At 34.2% G+C, this 24,379-nt stretch overlaps 1 protein-coding gene across 4 annotated transcripts in view; it reads right to left on the bottom strand.

Moving 5' to 3' along the window:
- Window positions 1-24,149, bottom strand: part of LIPI (lipase I) — a 79,685-nt gene extending 55,536 nt beyond the window's left edge. For all 4 annotated transcript variants that reach the window (XM_029214747.1, XM_029214748.1, XM_029214750.1 and 1 more), the window contains exons 1-4: window positions 24,065-24,149; window positions 10,727-11,112; window positions 8,395-8,503; window positions 6,459-6,560 (exon numbers count right to left, since the gene is read on the bottom strand). In XM_029214747.1, the coding sequence (XP_029070580.1) occupies window positions 6,459-6,560; window positions 8,395-8,503; window positions 10,727-11,112; window positions 24,065-24,110 (643 nt within the window). In that variant the 5' untranslated portion in view covers window positions 24,111-24,149. The remainder of the gene's footprint in view (window positions 1-6,458; window positions 6,561-8,394; window positions 8,504-10,726; window positions 11,113-24,064) is intronic.
- Window positions 24,150-24,379: the final 230 nt, after the last annotated feature.

Here is a 24,379-nt window from a genome sequence, read left to right as displayed (position 1 = left end):
TTTTTTTTTTTTTTACTGACTTTTTTGTCACCCTTACACTAATGACACTGTCTTCACTATTACCATTTCATAAGACTTGATATCCGGAAGCACATGTCTTTGCACTTTTTTCTTCTTTCAAGAACACTTTAACAGGGGCTTCCCTGGTGGCACAGTGGTTAAGAATCCACCTGCCAATGCAGGGGACATGGGTTTGAACCCTGGTCCGAGAAGATCCCACATGCTGTGGAGCAGCTAAGCCCGTGCGCCAGAACTACTGAGCCTGCGCTCTAGAGCCCGCTAGCCACAACGACTGAAGCCTGTGTGCCTAGAGCCCGTGCTCCGCAACAAGAGAAGCCCCCACTCGCCACAAGTAGAGGAAGCCCGCACGCAGCAACAAAGACCCAACACAGTCAAAAATGAACAAATAAATTAATGTAAAAAAAAAGAATAACAATACTTGACCCTTTTCATTTCCATATTAATTTTATAATTAGCTTGTGAGGTTATTTAAAAAATATTGGCTTTTGACAAAGATTGCATTGAATCTGTAGGTCAAGTTGCAAAAAATTGACATGTATACAACACTCACATTCATATGTGTGGTTTAGTTCCTTTTTATTTTGGTCTGCAATGTTTTGTGGTTTTCTGCGTAGAGCACTTGCACTATTTTCTTAAGAGTTATTTCTAGATTTTATCTTATTAAAATGGTATAATTCTAACGTTTTATTTGCTAACTCTTATTGCTGGTTTCTAGAAATAATTGAATTTTGTATATATAGCTTATATTCAACAACCTTGCTAAATTTTCCTGTGAATTCTAATTATCTGGAGATTCTTTGGGGTTATCTATGTATGCAAACATATCATCTGAAAATGATTTTATATTTTTATATCTTTTAATACTTTTCTCCCCTTACTGCACTTAAGACATCCAGTAAAATGTTGCTTCAGAATGACTAGACTAGGCATCCTTTTCCAGTTCCCAGTCTCAAAAAGAAAGTCTTCCAAATTCCATCATCAACGTGACATTTTCTACAGATTTTTGAATAGATATATTTTAACAGATTGTGGAATTTTACTTCTTTTCCCAATTTTCCAGTTTTTGCTATACATAAATTCTCCCTAAAGCTTTTTCTTCATTTGATTGAGATTATTAAATGAATTTTCTCCCTTATTCTTTTGCTAAGATGAATTAAGAAACTGATTTTTGAATGTTAAACTAAATTTGCTTTTTGATAATAAATCCAAATGGATGTGATTCAATACCAATTTTATATGCTGCTGGCTTACTAATTTTATATTTTATGCAGAATTTTTGCATCTATGATTATTATAGAGAATGTCCAGCAAACTGTCTTTTCTGCAATGTCTTAACTTTTGACATTAAGTTTGTGATGGCTTTCTAAAAAGGTTGCAAACCATTTCCTATTTATTTGTTATTATCTGAAGGTGTTTGTGAAACAGTGGTCTTATTTATCACTTAATTGTTTGGTAGAGAACAAAAACTTGCCTGGGAATTTACTTTGATGGAAGGCTTTAAATTACAGTTTCTATTTTATCAATAGTTAAAAAACTCTTCAAACTTTCCCTTTTCATTTGTCAGTTTGGTAAATGCTTTTGCTTTTCATAAGAATTTTATATTTCATATATCATACCATATGGTCATATATTTTCATATTTATTTGCAAAATATTGTTCATTACATTGCTTTGTGATGATTTTAATACCTATAGTATCTGTAACACTATCTCCTTTATTATTATTGATATTAGTTGTGTTTTCTCTCCTTGTCCTTTCTGTTTTTTTCTCTCCAAGGACTCATTACTCTGGACGGTGATATATAAAGTTCAAGCATTCTATGTTCCTTTCATTTTATTGAAAGAAGGTAAAAATGACATAGTTTTAAATAATTAATGTTGTCTTTTTAAAGTGCAAATTTTTGGCTTTTTATATCACTTCTAATTGATATTTTTATTCCATTTTTGTATGTTTATCATCAACTTCTTAATATCTATGGGTATGTTTTATGTTTAATTCTTAATTTCCCAAGATAGATGTTTAGATTATTGATTTTCAGCCTTTTAAGATATCTGTAACTGGAAATTTATTTCTAATCATGGCTTTTGCTGACTCCAACAAATTTTAATATGTAGTAACTTTAATACTATTGAATCAAAATATTTTATATTTCCATTATTATTTATTCTTCCCTCATTAGTTATCTAAAAATATGTTTCTTCTAAAAATATATGGATTTTCTACTTATATTTTTCTTATTTATTTATAGTTTAATTGCTTTGAATATAGAGAATACTACCTTTTATGCTTCCCCCTCTATGAAAAATTTGAGAATATTTTTAAGGCCCAGTGTATAATGTTTCTCTAAAATATCCATGATGCTTTGGAAGAATGTATATTCTCCAGTTGTTGGGTATAATGTTTTATAAATGTCCATTAGATCAATTTTTCTAATTAAAATCTCCCACTATGATTGCGCAGTTGCTTTTCTTTCTGCAATGGGATAGTGTAAAGTTTGCTTTATGTAATTTTAAGCCATGTTATTAGGTATATACAAACTATCTTCCTGGTGAGTTGAAAGTTTTATAATTTTAAGCCTTTCTATGTTTCTACTAATTTTGAGATAAAATTATTTTTGTCTAAGTTAATGTATGTAGATTCACCACCTTTTGGTGGATAATATTTGCATATCAATGTTCTACTTTCACATATTCTGCTTCCTTACTGTTATATATGTCTTTAATAAATAACACATAATTGAATTTTCGTCTTTTTAACTAAGTGTGACACCATAGTTAGGCTGTTGAATCTAACAGCCTAAATTTCATTTAGGCTATTTACATTTAATGGTAGAGCTGGGTTTAATTTTACCATCATATTATTTACTTCTATTTACTTTGTCTGATCTTTATGATTCTTTCTCTCCTTTCTTGCCTTCTTTTGGACTTAAAAAAAATTATTCCCTTTTGTCCTCCGTTGCTTTGGAAGTTATATACTCTTTTACTCTCTTCTTTTTGGATACCTAGAGATTTAACAGAAAGCCTTGATTTGTAAATACCAACTGTTGACAATTACTTTTAACCTTTCTTCCATACAATTAAAGGAACAAAAAATGCTTGAACTTCAGTTAACAGCTCCCCAAAATATGCTATTTTTGTAACGTATTTTAATTCTCTCTATATATTCCAAATTCCATAAAACAATAACAGTGTTTTATGCCATCAACATCCATTTAGATTGAACTGTATTTTACCATTTTCAATACTCTTCCTTCCTGAATAGCCATCAAAGGATAATTTTCCTTCTTTTGATGACAATTTCTCTCAGTGTATACTTGTCTGAAACTATATAGTTTCCTTTTTTTTTTCCTGAAACAGATTGGGATACTAGGCAGCTATTTTCTTTCACCATATTGGAAGTATAACTCTATTCTTTCCTAACTTCCACTGTTTCTGTTGAGAAACTAGTTATAATTTGGGTCATTTTTTATTCATTTAATTTTATGCTGTATGCTTTGTTGTGGTCTTTTCTGTAACTTTACTATCATGTGTCTCAATGAGGATGTCTATTTATTCACATTGGAATTAACTGCATTCCAATTTTTTATTGATTATAATTCCTCAGTTTTTAGAAATTCTGAGATATTATCTTTAGATATCATTTCTGTTCCATTTTTCTCTCCTTTTATTTTGAATTTGAATGAAACATGATTGACCTTCTCACTATTTATCCTATGTACCTCTTACATCTCTGTATTGTCTGCTCTCTGATTTTTGCTCCGTATTGTACCCTTTTACTTTATTCTAGAAACAGACTTCTCAACTATTTTCCAAGTCACTCGCTTTCTCTTTTTACCTGATTCAAAATTTCTGTTCAACCCATTCAATAATTGTCAATTATTTTATTTTTTAAGTTAAAAACTTTTTATTATTTTTATCAAATATAATAGGTCATATTTATATTTAAATGTCATTCTCTGCTGATATTTGCAGTCTTATCTTATCTCTTTGAAAATATTAAGCACGTTTTAGCCAGTGTTGGAGGCCTATGGGTCTGTTTCTGCTGATTATTGTTTCTGTTGGTTCTCATGCACGTTTCTTGCTTCATGTGTACCTGGCTATCTTTATTTGGATGCTGGACATTTAAAAATATATTTATAGGGCTTCCCTGGTGGCGCAGTGGTTGAGAGTCTGCCTGCCGATGCAGGGGACGCGGGTTCGTGCCCCGGTACAGGAAGATCCTACATGCCGCAGAGCGGCTGGGCCCATGAGCCATGGCCGCTAAGCCTGCGTGTCCGGAGGCTGTGCTCCGCAATGGGAGGGGCCACAACAGTGAGAGGCCCACGTACCGCAAAAAAAAAAAATATATATATATATATATATATATTTATAAAAATAATTTGAGACCAAGGATGATGTGATCTTCCTACAAAAAAGGACTATTATTGGCTTCTATCAGGTACCTAGCATGTCCAACAATCCAAGAGCTCCTTAAACAAAACACAATAAATGAGATTTTTCTGGCAACTTCGGATTATTAAAAGCTTTACTAGAGATTATAAAAAGGCTGGTTTATTTCAAGTTTACCTTTATTCCTATAGCGCTACACTTTGGGGTCCCAAAAAGTAGTATAAGATGTTTTACAAGCCTCATATGAGGGTTTCAAAAACACTTCCCATATTCTCTACACCAGAGAAAAGTGACTCCAAATTACCAGTTCACCTCCCTGGAATTTTTCTGTCTTCTGGATATTAGACTGGTAATTTTTTCCTGATATCCCAGCAGGAATGTTTGTTCAAATTACCTAATCAACAATTATGAAAGGCAACATAGCTTCCTTAACATATACAACTGAAAAAGGACAAGAATTACTGGCAAGTAGAAAATGCACTCATAGGTTAGTATTTAAGGAAAGGGCAGTATCTCATTCAGAGATTCCTTGAGACAGGTGAATATGCAGTATCAAAAATCTGTGTTCCTCCTTTGTGATAGTCATAAAAAGATCAGTTAAAGGTGCCAACTATGTGGCATCTAGTGGCAAGTTAGATTTGATAAGCTGAGTCATCAAAAGATATTAAGAATATAAGACAATCCAAACAGTTTATTAGGAAAAGTCAAAAATGCAAACAAAAACAATAAAAAGTATGAAGAGCCAATTCAAAAGGCCATAAGCAGAATTGAAGTTGGAATTTCAAAAAGAGGAGTTCAGAATTGCAGAGTAATTGGCACTAGGTGTGCTGTGTGTGGGAATGTTAAGCTGATATACAGGGCTAGAGAAAGAAAACGTGAAAGGTTGAGGGTATCAGAACTATGAGACTTTAGGCACTGACTCTCTGTATGATGTAGATGAACTTAGATTCCAAATAAAGAGCATAATTGTTCTGATTATAGGCTCAGCCCATGGGCATATAGACATAGAATTTGAAAAATTGTCATCTATGGCATTAATGGTATTTATATATCTCACAGAATCATTGGTATGGATCACCACAGGGTAAATTCAGAATAATATGGGAGAAAATAAATTACCTGGACCAAAGAGAAAATAAACCTGAGGAAATAGGGAGTTGGGAGCAGTCTTTGGGTCACTTCCTCCTGTCTCTGCCTTAGCACTATATCCTCCCCATGCACCCCAACCAAACACATGTAAATTTCCAGTTAATTTGAGCAGCATACTGGTGAAGTGCAGATTTTGGAATCAGAGGATTCTATTTCAAATTCTGACTCTGCCTCCTACTGGCCTTGTCACCTTGACCTGAGCCTCTTCTCCATTTGTAAAAGGGGGATGATAACATTTACTTACTCATGGGGACTTAGGAGAATTCCGTAATCAATTCACATAAAGAACTTGAAGTGCCTCGTATATACGAAGTACTCAATAAATATTAGTACCATCAGTTTCAACTCAGGAAGGGGATCTGGGCCATCTAAAATATTACCTGAAAGTGTCTGTCCAACGCACTCTGGTTAAAACGATCAATAGTTGGTTAGACATTTTGAGGAAAATAATTAAAAATCTTTAGGGAAAAGTACTCTCTCTGTGCCTGAAGATCTGTGCTGAGTTTGAGTTGACATACAGCAAAGTGATAAAATGATGAGAGAATGGTGATCTAAATGCATCAGGAACATTAAGCATGAGGGAAGTTGTAATCAAATCAATAAAATGTTAATAACATGAAAAGGATGAAGTATATTTTTTTTTATCAAATTTCAGTTTTTTTAGGATGACATGACAGTTCTTGAAACCTGAAGGAGGAAAGCTGAAGGCAAAGAGTTCCATTGGACACCACAGGTTTTCACTAACTCCAAGAAATGTTGCTTGTGGGAAATATAATCACTATATAATTACAGTCTTATCATTTCATCCACTACTCTCTCTTATTAAGTTTTCCTCTTCCCCACTGTCTACATCTCCTTTTCTATTTTCAAATGATTAAGCAATAAATCCTACATTGTTACCATTGGTATCAGTGTGTATGACATCCACAATATGTGCATCAGTGTAATCTAATTTGCCATTTGATGGTTTTCCAGAGAATTGTGGTCCAGCAGGGTCAAGACCTGAAATTCAAGAAAGAAGCTATTAATCTATTAATCAAGTCATACTACAGAGTTCAGTAGATCATATGCTTGCATTATTATTACATTATAAACATAATGAGCCTATACAGTTTTAGCTTAAACCTGTCCTAAAACAAATCTAACAGTAAATGAAATTAGATGAATAGCAAGTATCTTCTTTATTTGAATAATCTTTTTTCCAGTCTTCAGAGTTCATCAATGATGTAGTGTTAAGCCACACTACAGATGCCTAGACAAAATATTGTGGGTTTTTTTAGCATTTTTACTTAAGAAGTAATTAGGAATACACTGATAGTAAATCTCTATGTAACAGAAAGTAACTACTACTACTGCTGAGGAGGGGAAATAATAAATACTATCCTGGTCCTGTCTTGAGCCTCATTCTGCACGAGCTCATCCTGGATCTCTCTATAGGTCTAAAATGTTAAGTGCAATTTGAGCTTGGAATAAAACATATTTATTATTAGCTTATCATTCATTTCTCACAAAAGTTTCCCGCATACGCATAAGGAAAATATATTAAAAGTTTCATAAAATATAGATATTATTTCTGGTGTACTTGTAATTCTAAATAAAAATTTGAAGCTCATGACCTGCAGTGTGTAAAAAAGGTGGGGAGGACATGAAATGCAATGCCTTGAGAACATCTATGCAATAGGGCAACAATCATCTTAAAAAGTAAAATATAATATTGCTTTATCTCAGTACCTTCTGTTTTCCCTAGTTTATTTGGCCCATATGACTGAATGAGGCAGAAACTTCTCTCTTCCTATAAGTTGTTCTGATGTAGAACCACTGCATTTGCTGGCTTTTTAAACCCTGATGATTGCTTGGCATGTGGAACCATTCAAACTAGACTCATATGTGAATCAACACACCTTAAAATAAAGTAGGATTACCAGCAGATCAAATTGAGCTAGTATGGTGGTTGAAAGAGAATGGACTTTGGATGCTAGAGGCCTTTGTATAAATCCTGGCTTAGCTGTTACTAACTTTTTGACGGTCCCGCATTCATTCAGTTAACCTCAACTTTCACATCCATATAATGAGAATCAAGTTAAAACTGATCAAAGTAAGTAAGGTATACTTAAGGTTTGTAAAGATCGTAAAGATCTAAACAAGTTATTCACCTCTACCCTCCCTCTTTGTTAACTTAAGACTCTAGTATTAACATTTGAAATTATTATAAATCATCTATGGGAATGGATCTCAATAATTCTAAAAAGCTAAATTAACTGGGGAAGGATAGTTTTTAAATCACCACCATTCCTAAAGGGAAGCCTGAACATCCATGTCAGCATTATTTGGTTACTAAGCTTTGTGGATGCAGTAACCTTGTTAAGGAAATACAAGGAGAACTGGGGTCCAGAATCCCTCAGGCATGGATATCAACTCCTGATTCTCCCTTCTAGTGTTCAAGTAAAATTGTTAAAAGAATTAAAATACATTAAAGTTTCTAAAATTTAAGTACATGGTAATAGGTTATCTTCTTAGTTAATACATGAAAAAAGTTTTACATTTGATGGGCCAAACTTTCCTTAGGATTGATACAATAATGTGTCCTTAAAATTCATATGGGACTGCAGAAATTAATCATTTTCCTCCCATTTCTATATGGGTAATTTAAGTTCGGTGAAGAAATAAGTAAGACTTAAGAGTCTAACCAAACAAATACCAGCATCTGAATATAATATAGAAAAAAAAAGTTTGTGCATCATTTCCTTTCCTTAAATATTGCCCCTGTTAAATAAAGTAATAACTTCTGATGCTTAAAAGTATACTAAAATATTAATTTTGTCAAAAATATTTTTACCTGTTATTCTTCCAACTTGACCATGAAATATCTTTCCAACAAATCCACTAATATGAGCCCCTAAGCTCACACCTATGAAATGAAAATTATCAAGAGATGCTCCATGCCCCTGCAATTCAAAATACAATGTTACAGTTTTCATTTCAGAAAATCACAAATTATGCCTGTTGCATCGATATTCTAAAATTCATTATTTTTTCCGGTTTAATCCATTTCTGGGAGACAGGGAATGGGATTTTATAATTTCACATAACTATACCTTTGTTCAACTTTTTCCATAAAATATCTGATTTTTCTGTACAGTTATAATACCATTAAATTTTTATTTAAAAATTTAGAAAACGTTATCATTTTTATCTAGAATAGCATATGCAAAATAATACATTTAATTAATAAAGCATTTTGTAATAATAATAACAAAACTAACTTTGTGCTAGCCACCTTGGTATGTGTTTTTTAAATCTCATATGTAATATTCACAATAGTCCTATGAGTTACATATTTTTATCCTATTGCCTAAAACTTTCCCCAGCATCTATTAAATGCTGAATAAATACCGTTTGATAATGAGTTGCCCAAAATCTCATATACGTATTACTATAAGGGAAAAAGACTTGAAATCCAGGTCTGTTCAACTCCAAAATATAACCTAATCTACCTCCCTTTTTTATCTGTAGATTGTGTCAAAAACTTTAGGAAGACCAAACCGTGTGAAAAATCATCCTTACTTTGGAGATGATAAAATGAGACTCAGAGATTTTTAAGTGATTTCCCCCAGCACAAGCTGGAGAGTAATGGAGTCTGATCTTCCAAGCCCAAGTTTGGACACCTTCTAGAGTCTCAGCCCAGGGGAGGGGGAGGGGGGCATTAGGAGCTTAAATGAGGAAGAATTTCTTCTACCACACTCTCAGGAAGCAGGTCATGGTCCATTCTACACAGTGACACATCCAATGGCTTACAGAAAGATGTGGAACATTTACTCTAATGAGAAACTAGATTCAGGTTTTGCAGGCACAGAATGATAATTTTCTTCAACAAATTTCTCAGACCAATGCCTGGAACCTCCAGGGAGTATCACTCTCAACTTCAGTGCTACTGAACTTTTTCATCCCTTCTCCTTAATACGGAGACTTCGCAAGCAAAAGCACTGTTAGAAATCTAATACTACAATTTTCCTAAATTTCTCTACTTAACATTCACATGTTCCACACTTTGAGGTACATATTTATGAATTAGAGCAAAGACCACCGCTAAAAGGAAAAATCAATTATGCAATTTATAGACTATCAGTAAGAACAGGTGAATCAATTACTTCTTCTGTCTCCAGAGGCATAGTTTGGTTTTGTCCAAATTTGAGGATGTAAAAATAATAATGATAGCTGATTTTATTCAATGGTTATTATATGCCAAGTGCTGGTTAAGAATTAATTTCATTTAATACTTAAATAAAATACTGTTAGAAAGTTTTGTTATCCCAAATGTATAGACAAGGAAATGAGGCAGAATAGTTAAGCAATTGCTCCAACTCACACAGATGATATGGATTTGGTGGTCTTTGAACCCCTCCAGTCTGACTCCTAACCACTGTGTGCAACTGCTTCTTGGATCTATGATGCTTGCTCGATTTCAGCAGAGGCTTGGAAGTTCAGCACAACACAACTCAAAGGCGATTTCAAGCTCAAGAATGTCCCCAAATCATATATCACCCTTCCTTCTCTCGAGTGCCATCACTACCACCTCCCTCTAGAACAGACATGGATCTTCATATGTATTGACTTAGCAGTCAAAGATCAATTCAACTATAGACGACCAAGAACTGGCCTGAATTTATTTGACTCATCCCAACCCTGGACCTAAATGCTGGATAAACGTAAATGGAACTGAGACCTGCCTCCACGGTTGGCAAAAGTATGCTACTTTTCAAGCTGTTTTCCCCTCACTTTTACCAACGCACACTTGATCAATTTGAAACATTTTAGACGTACCTTAGAAAATATATCTAAAAAAATCTAATGATTGTATAGTTTATCCCCTCTGTGTACATAGAATCACTACATTATCCTGAAGTATAGGTAGAGTTAAAAAAACAAAAATCTTAAAAGATTTTAAGATAAAACACAATAACTGAGTCTTTAAGATAATTTTTAAAAACTAAGATCACGTCTAGGTATAGAATTATCCTTACACAAAGAAAAGATGGCTGTATACATTAGCATATCAATGCAGTAATTCTAAATGCTACAGGAAAATGGTATTTTATTACCACTTTGCAGTATTACATAACATACTGTATATTGTATAACATATATAACACATAAAATTCCAGACTTACCAAAAGATTCTGAATGTACCTACTCAGACTCACAGCAACTTTTCTGGTATTTTTAACCGCTCTACTGTAAAGAAAAGTTGTAGCACCTCGGTTCCAGTCTACTACAATTATATTTATATCGTCTTGGTCCAACAAAATTCTCACAAAGTTCTGAAGCCATGGTGGAGTGGAGCCCGTTGGTCTGTATCCATGAATAAGCCAGACTGTTTTCTTTCTTGTGTTGAAATTAACATTAAGTGAGTTATCCTGCTCAAACAGTGACTCAGCACAGCTCGGGTTGTTCCTTGTATACAATATCAAAAATATCTCCATTTTGGGATTAAACAGATCTCTGAAGGAATCCTTTAAACTTAGGTGAGAGAATGTAAGGCATGGTCCTTTACTCTCTGAAATAAAAAAAAGAAGTCAGTCAAGCTGAGTATTGGGATAGTATTTGATTCGATTCCTGTTGCTGTTGCAAAGAAAAAAATTGAACTTGGAGGGTGGGGAGGTTTTCACTTTATTAGCCTTTTAACATAATTTTCTGAGCAACTACAATGTTTTAAGTAATTCGCTGATTACTTAAATAGACTTTTTGAACTAGATGTATTCAAAATTTACAACGAAATATAGAAATAAATGTGGTTGGATAAAAATTAAGAATTAATTTTTTATCTGTACAAAATAGCAACCGTGTGATTAAAATCGTTAACATTAATAAGGAAATTGTTATACACACCAATAAAAGTCCATAAATTGACTATGAACTTTAACAGAAATTTTACAGGGACTTCCCTGGTGGCGCAGTGGTTAAGAATCCACCCGCCAATGCAGGGGACATGGGTTCGAGCCCTGGTCTGGGAAGATCCCACATGCCAGGGAGCAGCTAAGCCCATGCACCACAATTACTGAGCCTGCTCTCTAGAGCCCTCGAGCCACAACTACTGAAGCTCACGTGTGTAGAGCCCGTGCTCCACAGCAAGAGAAGGCACTGCAATGAGAAAGGCACGCACCGCAACGTAGAGTAGCCCCTGCTTGCTGCAACTAGAGAAAGCCCATGCACAGCAGTGAAGACCCATTGCAGCCAAAATTTTTTTAAATTAAAAAATAAATTTACAGAAGAATATTTAGGTATGGATAATAACCATTAGAAAAAATATATTTTACCTGAGTAGTAATCAAATAAACACAAATCAAAACAAAAAATATATCATTTTCTTCCTATCAAATTAAACAAAATGAAAAAATCCTTTAAATACATAATACTTACAAGGGTAAATTTGTAACGAATATTCATATACCTGGATGCTGAGAGCATAAGTTGACACATCCTTTTGAAATTTTATATGTGTCTAAGTGTATACTACACAGACATAATCTTAAAAATATTTACTCTTCCTGATTTTCTTCCTAGGATTTACATTAATGAAATAAATAATTTGTATTAAATATAAAGACATTAAATCAACTATCCTCCAATACAAAAAAAAACTTCTAAAAAATATAAAGACATTAATCAGAGGGTTATGCATAATCACACAAAAATTTAAAACGCCTTAATTATCATCATATAGAATTTCATCAATGTGTGCATCCTATTTGTCTATCTACCTACATACCTACATATCTATCCATCCATCCATCCTAGAAAGTAGAGCAGAAAATGAAATAACTAAGCCAAACCAACAGCAATAGTCATTACTAGGCAGTGAAACATGGCTGCTTTTTATTTTCTTTTCATAGTTTTTAAGAATTGTATTTTTTTTCCAAAATAAGCATATAATTTCAAAAAAAATTTTAATGAGAACATATGCTCGTACTGCTTCTGGAAATTTAACTTGGTAAGAAGATTTGGGAAAACAATTTGTCAATATATATCAAAAATGCACAAAAATATTAGTAATGTTTATGCCAGTAATTACACTTCTAAGAATTTATCCCAAGAAAATAGTCTGAACACATGTAAAAAATGAATATACATTATTTTAATACTGGAGAAATAGAAGTGATTTAAATGCCCAGAAATAATGATGTGCTTAAGCCACTACATATATACATTTAAATGTTTATTTTAACATATATAAATATATATTTAAAACTACACATATATATTTTATATGTAGATATATTTGGTAAATCCATAATAATATGCACTAGTTGCCATCAATCTAGTTTGGAAATTATATATGTGACATTGTCACAATCATTTAGAGGAAAATAAAGGACGAAGACAGTGAAGAAGAAGCAAGACCTGCATTCAATTCTCAGATTAACAGCTGAGAGATACTTGGACAAGTGAAAAACTTTGATACTTCATTTGTTCTAAATGCAAAGGAATGAGGAAGTGGAGAGGAGAAATAAACCTCAGTGCAATATCAGTGCTTACTACACAGTACAAATTGTGTAGGGAATTGTGCTTATCCACCTTCCTACCAGCTGGAACTCTGAGAAGTCTAAATGCAATTGATACATCCAAACTGCTGGTCCACTCCAAGCCAAGGTAGATTTTACCTGGTCCTGGAATGAGTAATGAGGAATAAACAATGGAATCTCTGTGATAAAATAAGGGAAAGAAATCACTTAAAACAGTCAACAGAAAAGTCTATGGCCTATTAACAGGATCCAGAAGTAATAGCAGAAAACTCTTTAGCACCCTCATTAGAATGCAAGAAAAACCACATCTCAAAAACAGGAGGCCACTAAGAGAAAATTTACTGAGGTGAAAAACAATAGGTTAAGTTTAAAATGGAATAACGAGGAAATTCCCTGGCAGTCCAGTGGTTAGGACTCTGTGTTCCGCTGCAGGGGTCACAGGTTTGATCCCTGGTCAGGGAACTAAAATCCCGCGTGTGGTGCAGCCAAAAAAAAAATTGATAAAATGGAATAACAAGATACTCCACTTCAGGAAAAGTAAAAATGCAACTGCAGAATAAAAATTCACTTTATAAATGCTAAAACCTGGAAATCTCACCTTATAGTAAGAAAATGAAGGAAGAAAGATATTTAAATTATGAAGGTAAACACAGATATGGGATAGGAAATAATGAATCAAGTTAAAAATCATCAATGTTCCCCTGGCAGGTGGGGGAGGAATTGGGGAGAGAGAGGGTAGCGGTTAAAACAACTAAGGAAATAATTGCATACCAGGGTGTGCAAACTGAAAAAGCCTCAGCATGACCTAGAGAAAATCAGTTCATCAGACTCACCAAGAGACCTCCTAGAACCCAGTTTTGGTTTCAATGAAAGAAAAAATATCCTAAAAATATCAAAGCAGAAAATCCAGGTACAAATAGAAGAATGAAGTTATGGTGACTTCAGATTTGTCTTCCAAAACAACACATCAGACAGATAAAAGTATAATAAATGAAGATTATAAGTGCAAAAGTTTGTGGCCTAATAATTTTATATTCTTCCTAAAGTATACCACCCATAATTGACTAAGTACAGTTCCTGACATCACTGTTAAATAAATGATAGATTTATTGAAGACAAGATTGATAAAAACTCACAGTATAAAAAGAATGAAAGTGAGCATAGAAACAAGTTAGACACTAATATAAGTGTAAACAGCATAAAACTGAGTAAAATATGCAATATCAGAAGTTATTCTTGTTCAAATGTTTAATAAGAATATTTAGTATAAGTCAATATGCTAATAAAATGGTGTGGTACAAAAATTCCTTAACTGGGGGATTCAAAATATGTCCATTAAAAAAATTTTAATAAATAGGTAAGTGTGGGTTTTAAAACATATTGAAAACTTAACTGTTAACCATTACACTATATAAAACAGTACACATAAATTTCTACACACTAAATAATATATAAGTATAGCAACAGTGTATATATACAAGACACAAAGAAAATGAAAAATATAGAAAGTAGAAAGCATAAAACAAAATGATAAAATTACACAAGAGAAAAAGATATATATGATATATAAAGTTATGTAACTGTAATAAAGCCTTCCTATTAAAAACCAAAATAAAATCAGCTTTCATAAAAAAAGAAACATCTATAAATTATTTAAAGAAGTACATGGGAAATTTCAATGGAGAGGTAGGTATATTCTACACAAATAAAATAAAAGGAAACTAGGTTGATATACTAGATTGCAATGATGGCTCCAATTCATCACTCTTTCCTGAGTCCATGCCATTTGTCTTGTAACTTTGAGGTATTCCCATGATAAGCGGGGTGATTTGCCCCGCTTCCTGATATGCGTGCAAATAGTAGAGCTTGCCCTGGAAAATAGGACGTTGGTAGACGTAATGCAAGCAGACGCTCAACTGGGCTTGCACGTTAGGGCTGGGCCTCCCACACTTCTGCCATCACCGTGAAAATACCCCAGGTCTGGCCTGCTAGAAAAGTAAGGACAGGTGTAAAAGAGCTAAGTTGTGGTAGTCTCCCCAGCTGATTGACGACGAGTCAACAGCCAAACCTGCCAGCAAACCCAACAAAGAAAAGCAGTGCCGACCCAATTCCCACCTGACTCCATAAATGTGATAAATGTGAATAATAACTGCATTACCTCAAATGCCACTGAGGATCCGGGTTTTTATTTTGCTTTGTTTTGTTTAGCTTTATTGTGACATCATATAATCAATTTCATCAGCAATATTAATATTAGGTAAAGAAAATAAAAACAAAACTTTTCTAATGATACAAAAAAGTTAAACTAGTGTACTGTAAAACTCTTAAAGAACATCGAACTGACTCAATTCAGGTAGATTATAGGAACAGAAAGAAAAATAAAGTTCTAGGCATCAGACACTTACAGGAATCCCCAGTAAGATTATCAGTGGATTTCTCAGCAGAAAGTTTGCAAGCCAGAAGCAGTAAGATATTTAGAGTGGTTAAAGAGGAGAACTTTCAACCTAGAATTCTATATCCAGCAAAACTGTTCTTCAAATATGAGAGAGAGGGCTTCCCTGGTGGCGCAGTGGTTGAGAGTCCGCCTGCCGATGCAGGAGACACGGGTTCGTGCCCTGGTCCGGGAAGATCCCACATGCCGCGGAGCGGCTGGGCCCGTAAGCCATGGCCGCTGAGCCTGCGCGTCTGGAGCCTGTGCTCTGCACCAGGAGAGGCCACAACAGTGAGAGGCCCACACACCGCAAAAAAAAAAAAAAAAAAAAAAAAATTAAGTTAAATCACCTTTCATTAAATCGTTGATTAAAGCTGTTTATTTGTGTGAAACGAGTGGTTATTTTGCCAGTGAATCCAACGAACCTTAAAACCGAAAGCAGGCTTTCGGCAAAACACTATTTTATGTGAAAGTTAAGTTTTTACTGAAGTCTTTATTGTCTAAATTGGAGTTAAGTTAGTATCAATTTAAGATAAATTGTCATAACTTTAGATGTTATATGTAATCCCCATGATAAACACAAACAAAATAATCTATAGAATATACACAAAAGAAAATGAGATGGAGATCAAAATGTGTCAGAACAAAAAATCAATTAAAAACAATGAAGACAAGAGATAACACTCACTTCAAACCCATTAGGATGGCTACTATTAAAAACAAACAAACAAACAAAAAACCAGGAAACAACTCTTGGCAAGAATGTGGAGAAATAGAACCCTTGTGCATTGCTGAAAGGTTGCAGCTGCTGTGGAAATGTTATGGTGGTGCCTCAAACAATTAAAAATAGAATTACTACATAATCCAGAAACTCCACTTCTGGGTATATATCCAAAAGAATTGAAAGCAGAGATTCAAAGAGATTTTTATACACGCATGTTCATAGCAACATTATTCACAATAGCCAAAAGGTAGAAGCAACCCAAATATCCATCAAAGGATGGATGGATAAACAAAACCTGGTATATACATCCAATGGAATATTATTCAGCCTTTAAAAGGAAGGAAATTCTTACACATGTTACAACGTGGAATAACTTTGAATATGTTATATTAAGTGAAATAAGTCAGTCACAAAAATACAAATGCTGTATGATTCCACTGAAATGAGGTACCTAAAGAAGTCAAATTTATAAAAACATAATGTAGAACAGTGGTTGCCAAGGGCTGGGGAAAAGTGGAAAATGGGGAGTTCAAGGGGTACAGATTTTCAGTTTGGGAAGCTGAAAATGTTCTGGAGATGGAGGGTGGCGATGGTTGCACAACAGTGGGAATGTACTTAATGCCACTGAACTGTACACTTAAAAACGGTGAAAATGGTCATTTTTAATATATGTTTTACCACAATTAAAACAAAACAAACAAACAAAAAATCTTACAGAATGCAATTCCTGTCATTATAGATACTATTCCAGACATGCTTTACTTCTGTAAACAACTAGAACACTCGATAAAATATATGAAAAAAAAAAGTTTAGACACTGGACAACAAGAACCACAGGACTATAATATCTTTAAAAAGGTAAACAAATGATTTAAACCATATACCTAATACGTTTCTACCTGGAGGCAGTTTCCAGACTTCAGTGCAGGAAGGTTGAACCCAACAAAGCATGGCGGTTTTGCCAAGGTGAGGAGAAAGACGGGAGTTTGAAGAAGTTGAAGCAACTAGGATTTGTATCACAGTGTGCCACAAAGGAGGGACCCATGCAGAGGGAGAGCTCTAAACCCTGCAGAGGAGTCCTCTTGAATCTGTTGCTGGAGACGAACCTATGCCTGCATAGGGTGAAACTCCACAAAGAGCTGTAAGCTCAACAATTCCAAAGGTCACATCAGGCTAGGAGACATTGAAGTTCTGACCAGCCAGAGTAGAAAAACCTTAATGAACATCAGGGACATTCAGTGGGGACCCCAGAAGGGTCAGACTTAGTTACAATGGAGCTAAACTAGTTATAGAGTAAAAGAGAACTTAGACCCATTCTCTCTCCTTCTCATTCTCTCAGCTCTGCTTGCTTTGATTTGGCTTCATTCTCTGGCAGGCAACAGGCCTTGTGTGTGAAATACTGAGAGAAAATATTAACAATCTTGACGTAAGCAAAGATTTTTCAGATACAATAGAGTACGCACGCAACATAAAAGTGATAAATTGGAGGATGTCTGCTCCTAAAAGGACACTGTTAAGAATGTGAATATGCAGGCTTGCAAAATATACACCTGAAAAAGTACCTGTATCCAGAATATATGTGTGTTATGTTGTATGTGTGTGTATACACACACATATATGTAAAATAGGAAAACGTGATTTTTTAAAAATGACAAAAGAATTGAAGATACTTCACAAGAGACGGTCTAATGGCCACTAGGCTCAAAAATGTTCAACATGATCAGTTATCAAGAAAATGTAAATTAAAGCAAAACAATGTACTGCTACACAATCACTAGAATGGCTACAATTTAAAGACTGACAAAACGAACTATTTGGAAGGATACAGAGCAACTTGAAGCATCCTACAGTGCTGAGGAAAATGACAAAATGATACAATACTTTGGAAAACAGTTGGTAGATTTTTTCTAATGTTAAATATACACTTACATGACCCCAAACATTCACTTCTAGGTGTTTACACATAAGAAATGAACACATTTTCCACAACGTGTATAACAAGTTCACAGTAGTTTTTTTTCATAAAAACCCCAAATTGGAAAAAAGCTACATGTCAATCAAGAGGAATCCGGATAGACAAATTATGGATTATCTACATGATGTAATACTACCCAGCAATAAAAAGGAATAAGCTGATTACACATGCAAGAACTTTGATGAATCTCAAAAACATCACCCTGAGCAAAAGACTCCAGAAGCAAAAAAGGACATATTCCCTCTTGCACTGTTGGTGGGAATGTAAATTGATACAGCCACTATGGAGAACAGCATGGAGGTTCCTTAAAAAACTAAAAATAGAATTACCACATGACCCAGCAATCCCACTACTGGGCATATACCCAGAGAAAACCATAATTCAAAAAGACACATGCACCCCAGTGTTCATTGCAGCACTATTTACAATAGCCAGGACATGGAAGCAACCTAAATGCCCATCAACAGACGAATGGATAAAGATGATGTGGTACATATATACAATGGAATATTACTCAGCCATAAAAAGGAACAAAATTGGGTCATTGGTAGAGACATGGATGAATCTAGAGACTGTCATACAGAGTGAAGTGAATCCAGAGACTGTCATACAGAGTGAAATAAGTCAGAAAGAGAAAAACAAACATTGTATATTAACGCATATATGTGGAACCTAGAAAAATGAACCGGTTTGCTGGGCAGAAATAGAGACACAGATGTAGAGAACAAACAAATGGACACCAAGGGGGGAAAGCGGGTGGCGGGGGGTGGGATGAATTGGGAGATTGGGATTGACATATATACATTAATATGTATAAAATAGATAATAAGAACCTGCTGTATAGCACAGGGAACTCCACTTCACTGTACAGTAGAAACTAACACAACATTGTAAAACAACTATACCCCAATAAAAAAAGAAATTAAATAAATAAATAATAAAATAACAACAGAAAAAGGATGTATTGTTTAATTCCATGTATACAAAATTCTAGAAAAGGGATAATATCTAATCTAGAGTGTCAGAAAGCAGATCAGGGTTGTACGGAGCCAGAGGTAGGGAGCAGATTAACTGCTAGAAGCTACATTTTTGGACGCAAGAAATGTTTTGTATCTTGATTGATGAGATGTCTTGGGGAAGGGGAAAATTGCACAAGAAAAATGAATGAACTTTACAGATAATAAGATGGCATGATTAAAATTATATTTATATTATAAGTCAAGTAAAAAGAGGCCTATGAAACTGAATCAAGAAGTGACAGATAGATTAATGAAAAAGAATGGAACACCCAGAAATACACTCTATTATCCATGATACCTAAGGATACCTATTTTAAAATAAATAATGGCTGTGATAATTATTTGATTCTAGTTATATAAAAAGCATTTCATGTAAAAGTAAAATTATGTGAACTAGAAGAAGAATACAGTTAATATGTACATGATCTCAGATTGAGGAATGACTTTTTAGCATAAAAACCAAGGAAGAAACAAACCATAAAGTATGACCAATAGATTTCACAGCACATGAATTTAAAACTTCTGTAACATAAACACTATAAACTAGCCGAATGACACAAAAAAAAACACTTAGGGAAATATTTTCAGTGTAAAGGAGAAAAGGAATTTATATATATAAAGAGCTATTAATGAAGAAAAAGAACACCCCAATTGAGCACCAGGTGAAGAATATAAACATACATTTTACAAAATTAAATATTCAAGCAGCTCATAAATGTATCAAAATGTGTTCAATCTTCTTAAAATCTAATAAAAATTAATTAAAATAATGACATATCATTTTTACCATTATACCCATGACCATTAACACCAATGTATATCACAGTATTTTTTAAAGTAGTTATTTAGGGGGCTTCCCTGGTGGCGCAGTGGTTGAGAATCTGCCTGCTAAGGCAGGGAACATGGGTTCGAGCCCTGGTCTGGGAGGATCCCACATGCCGTGGGGCAACTAGGCCCGTGAGCCACAACTAGTGAGCCTGCGTGTCTGGAGCCTGTGCTCTGCAACAAGAGAGGCCCGTGCACCGCGATGAAGAGTGGCCCCCGCTTGCCACAACTAGAGAAAGCCCTCGCACAGAAACGAAGACCCAACACAGCAAAAATAAATTAATTAATTAATAAAAACTCCTACCCCCAACATCCAAAAACAAAAAAGTAGTTATTTAGGAAAACAACTAAATATATGGCAATGCAAGTATATAAAAATAAATTATGATGTATCCATGATAATGCAGGAATTAAGAAATCTATATAGTCCATAAATACACACACATAGTCCTAATTTTAGCTGTAATACATAGTGTATATACAGGGCACTCTAAATGCACATTTGTGCACGTACAAACATATTTATTGTAATAGAACTGGTAGGAAATAAACCAATACCTTAATTGTAGTTTGTGATGATGGTAATTTTTTATCTGTTTTTCTATATTTTTCTGTGTGTTTTCTCTCTCCTGTATTTTAATCTTTTCTGAGTATTCTAGATCTAACATACTCTTTGTTAGTGTTATGAGGAAATATGGTTTAAATAGACTTCAGTTAATTAAAAACTGATAACAAGTAATGTTACCAGCAAAAAGATAAAGATATTTAGAACAGAAAAATAAGCACTGATTTTGTTTGAAACTTGAACAAATTGAGGTTCTGGGGACTAGATTAAGTAATGCTACTGTGATTAGAAATTTAGTAGCAGGGGCACAGTATTGGATTTCATTGCCAAATATGTAGAAAGATGATGACTCTAGCAGTAATCTCAACAGAGCAGTACACAGAAAGAATTCTGAAAATCTTCTTAGGTTTCAAATTATAGAAGCAGTAAAATTTTTTAAAATATCAAAGACATATGAAGTTAGGAATAATGATTCTAGGTTGTTCAGCTCTATCTCTGAAATATATTTCCATTATAGTTGCAATGGCTGTGAAGAGGAAGACAAGGTGATCAAATGGACAGAGTCCAGAGGTGTGGGCAGCACCTTGGACGTGGACAGCTGAGACTCAGGTGACTCTAGCTTCTCTCAAACCTCCCTTGTGACTCTGAGCAAATTTTTTTCTCCTCTCACTTCTGAGCCTCAGTTTCTTTAAATGGAAGGAGTTGAAACAAATGGTCCCCTATGACTTGTGTTATTCTAATATTCTTTGATTTCAAACCCATTTGTACACTCGGTTAGCTGCTGAGACAAGTTAGTCTGTCTTGCAACTTTCAGCATTGACCAAATGAATAAGAGAGGGGCCTCAAAACCCAGTCATAAAAATTTACCAATCCTAACACATCCTGGAAAGATTTAACCCTTCTTCCTTCCTCTGAAAATCCTCTGAAACCCACATTTATCCCCCAAAGCCTGCATGAAAACCTCCTTCCTTCTCTTTCTCCATTTCTGAAAACGAAATGTATTTGTTAACAGCAATAACACTAACATCAATAATGTTAATAATTGCTTATGTTTATTTAGGAATCACTCCATGTAGGAACTGTACTGTTTTATATTTGCTATCCTTTACCTCATTTTATGTATGAAGAAAGTGAAATTTAAAAAGATTAAATGGGGCTTCCCTGGTGGCGCAGTGGTTAAGAATCCGCCTGATAATGCTTGGGACACGGGTTCAAGCCCTGGTTCTGGGAAGATCCCACATGCCGTGGAGTAACTAAGCCCGTGTGCCACAACTACTGAGCCTGTGCTCTAGAGCCCACAAGACACGACTACTGAAGCCCGCGTGCCTAGAGCCTGTGCTCCGCAATAAGAGAAGCCACCACAATGAGAAGCCCACGCACCACAATGAAGAGTAGCCCCCACTCAGCACAACTAGAGAAAGCCCACGCACAGTAACAAACACCCAATGCAGCCAAAAATAAATAAATTAAATAAATAAATAAATAGATAAAGTTAAATGACCTGTGGAAGGTCACACAGAAGCAACAGAGCATTTGTGGGTGAGATCTGAAAAGCATGGGCTTATTTACGGCACGAGTTATTATGCAAACAGTTGAGCAACATAAATAAGACTCTATCAGAAGTTCACTAACTCGATTATTTATTCATGTGTAATAAGAAGAATGAAGACCTTCTGGGGCCAGCAGAATTCCAGATAACAAACGGCTGACCGATTTGATACTATAAGACAACTAACTGAATTGAAGACTGAGGTTTGCATGGCCATAGAGCCAGTTGAGACACAAAACTGTAGGTAGAAGTTTAAAATCCCTGAATGCTCGTGACAGAAAGTGATACAGTATGTTTAATTTTCTGATTCTGAAGCAATCAAAGCACATTTTGAAAACATACATTTATTTAACATGTCACAAGAAATCAAGATATTCAATCAGTAACTTTTTCAACTATGCAAATGTTTGGAAAGCTGTTGAAAATAAAGCTGACTACACAAGCAAAATAAAGTAGGTGACTGATAAGTCTTTAGACCAGGAATTCCCAAGCATGGGTTTAAAAATGGGTGTAAAAAATGACCGGGAAAGTTTATTCAAATGTATTGTTAGGTTTCTGGGCCATCCCCAGAGATTCTGATTTGGTAGGTACACCTACACTTTTAAATGCATAACTCAGGGAGTTCTGGTATACATAGTCCATACAGGTCTAACATAACTGTACACAGGTAGATACAGTGTGAAGCCCTACACCTGGAAATTGCTCTGAGAGAATTGCAGAGAAAATGCATGTGGAAGAAAACACAGTGGATTATTCTAACCTAATTTATATTGCTTTATAATTGACCAAATCACTCATTTATGTTATCTCTTTCGAGGTTTACAATGCACTGAGATAGTATTATAAATTTTACTTACATTTAAAAATGAGTGAACTGATGTTCAAGGAGGTTAAGTGATTTGGCCTAGGAGAACAAGCCACCAGAACTAGCCACCACTACTATTCATTACAAAAACATAAAACGCCTATCAGGAGAATTCCAAGTGAGTAAAATATAAATAATAAACTGTATATTATTACTATTTAGATTCTGTATTTGAATGTAAAACTGAAATATTTCCAGAATGTACTTCTAGCTCAATATACAATTGAAAATTACAATTTAATTGAAAAGAAATAAGGAATAATTTGAATTTCTAGCTGACATTTTAAGGTTATTCTAGTATGCATTCAAGAATTTTTTTTAAAGAAATTTAAAATGAAGGAAATGGCCTGCTTTTGCAAAATCTCTACCAAAAAACTGTTCATTGTGAATTGTAAATTTGCTGCTTTTCTTATTATCATAAAGTAGAACAAGTAGTTCTACTTTATTACCATAAAGTAGTAAATGATATTACTAAAATTAGTAAACTTTATTACCATAAGCCAGTAAACCAGGACAATAAAGTTCTACTTTATTACTGTAAACTTGTTTTGGTTTAGTGTAATAGGACAAGAGTATGCTTATACTGTTTCTTTTATAATTGACAATTTACCCATGTAAAAATTTTCCTCAAAGTTAGGGTTATTTGAACAAATGAAATTGAAACAAGATGTTTATTAAGTCATGATTTCCAAATACTGAATTAATTTCTCTATTACTAAATTATTCTAAATTTCTCTTGAATACTTGTATTTGTTCTCTATTTATAGCTCCTTGTAAAAGATTTTCTAGTTACTAATTATCTAGAAAGTAAAATAAAATACAGAACATACAATTTACCAAGCACACATACATGCACACACGCACACACACACACACGAACTTTCTTCATAATAATCTGTTTGATATAATTAGTACCCATAATCATAGTATATTTTTATACCATAATGTCATATCATTCTTTATTCCAGAATACAGACCATACTGATTATTTTATACATAATTTTTAAAGATAAATCAAAGCATTAGTTCTTACCAGATCTTGCCCAGCACATCAAACAGAGAAAAATGTATACTCTCATTTGGAATCTGATAAAAGTAAAAGAAGCACTCAGGTTCACCAAAAAAGAAATTCTGAAATTCATTAAGGTTTCTCTGGTAGGACTGTCACAGTCTGGTAGGTTTTAATGTAAAATATCCCTGGCTTTTGCTCCTCCCTGTTTGTTGAAAAGGTGAGGCAGTTTGTTTTCTCCAATTTAGCTTGTACTCGTGAGAAGGGTTTTTAAGTTAAAGACTGTAATAAGTCACAAACATTCAGCTACACAAGTTGAATTTAAGGGAAAGAAAAAGT

This window comes from Monodon monoceros, unplaced genomic scaffold (genome assembly GCF_005190385.1).
Source record: "Monodon monoceros isolate NGI ecotype Baffin Bay Population unplaced genomic scaffold, NGI_Narwhal_1 Super_Scaffold_11, whole genome shotgun sequence".
NCBI classification, from domain to species: Eukaryota; Metazoa; Chordata; class Mammalia; order Artiodactyla; family Monodontidae; genus Monodon; species Monodon monoceros.
The sequence above is the reverse complement of the archived record's forward strand: the minus strand, read 5'-3'. Positions and strand labels throughout refer to the sequence as shown.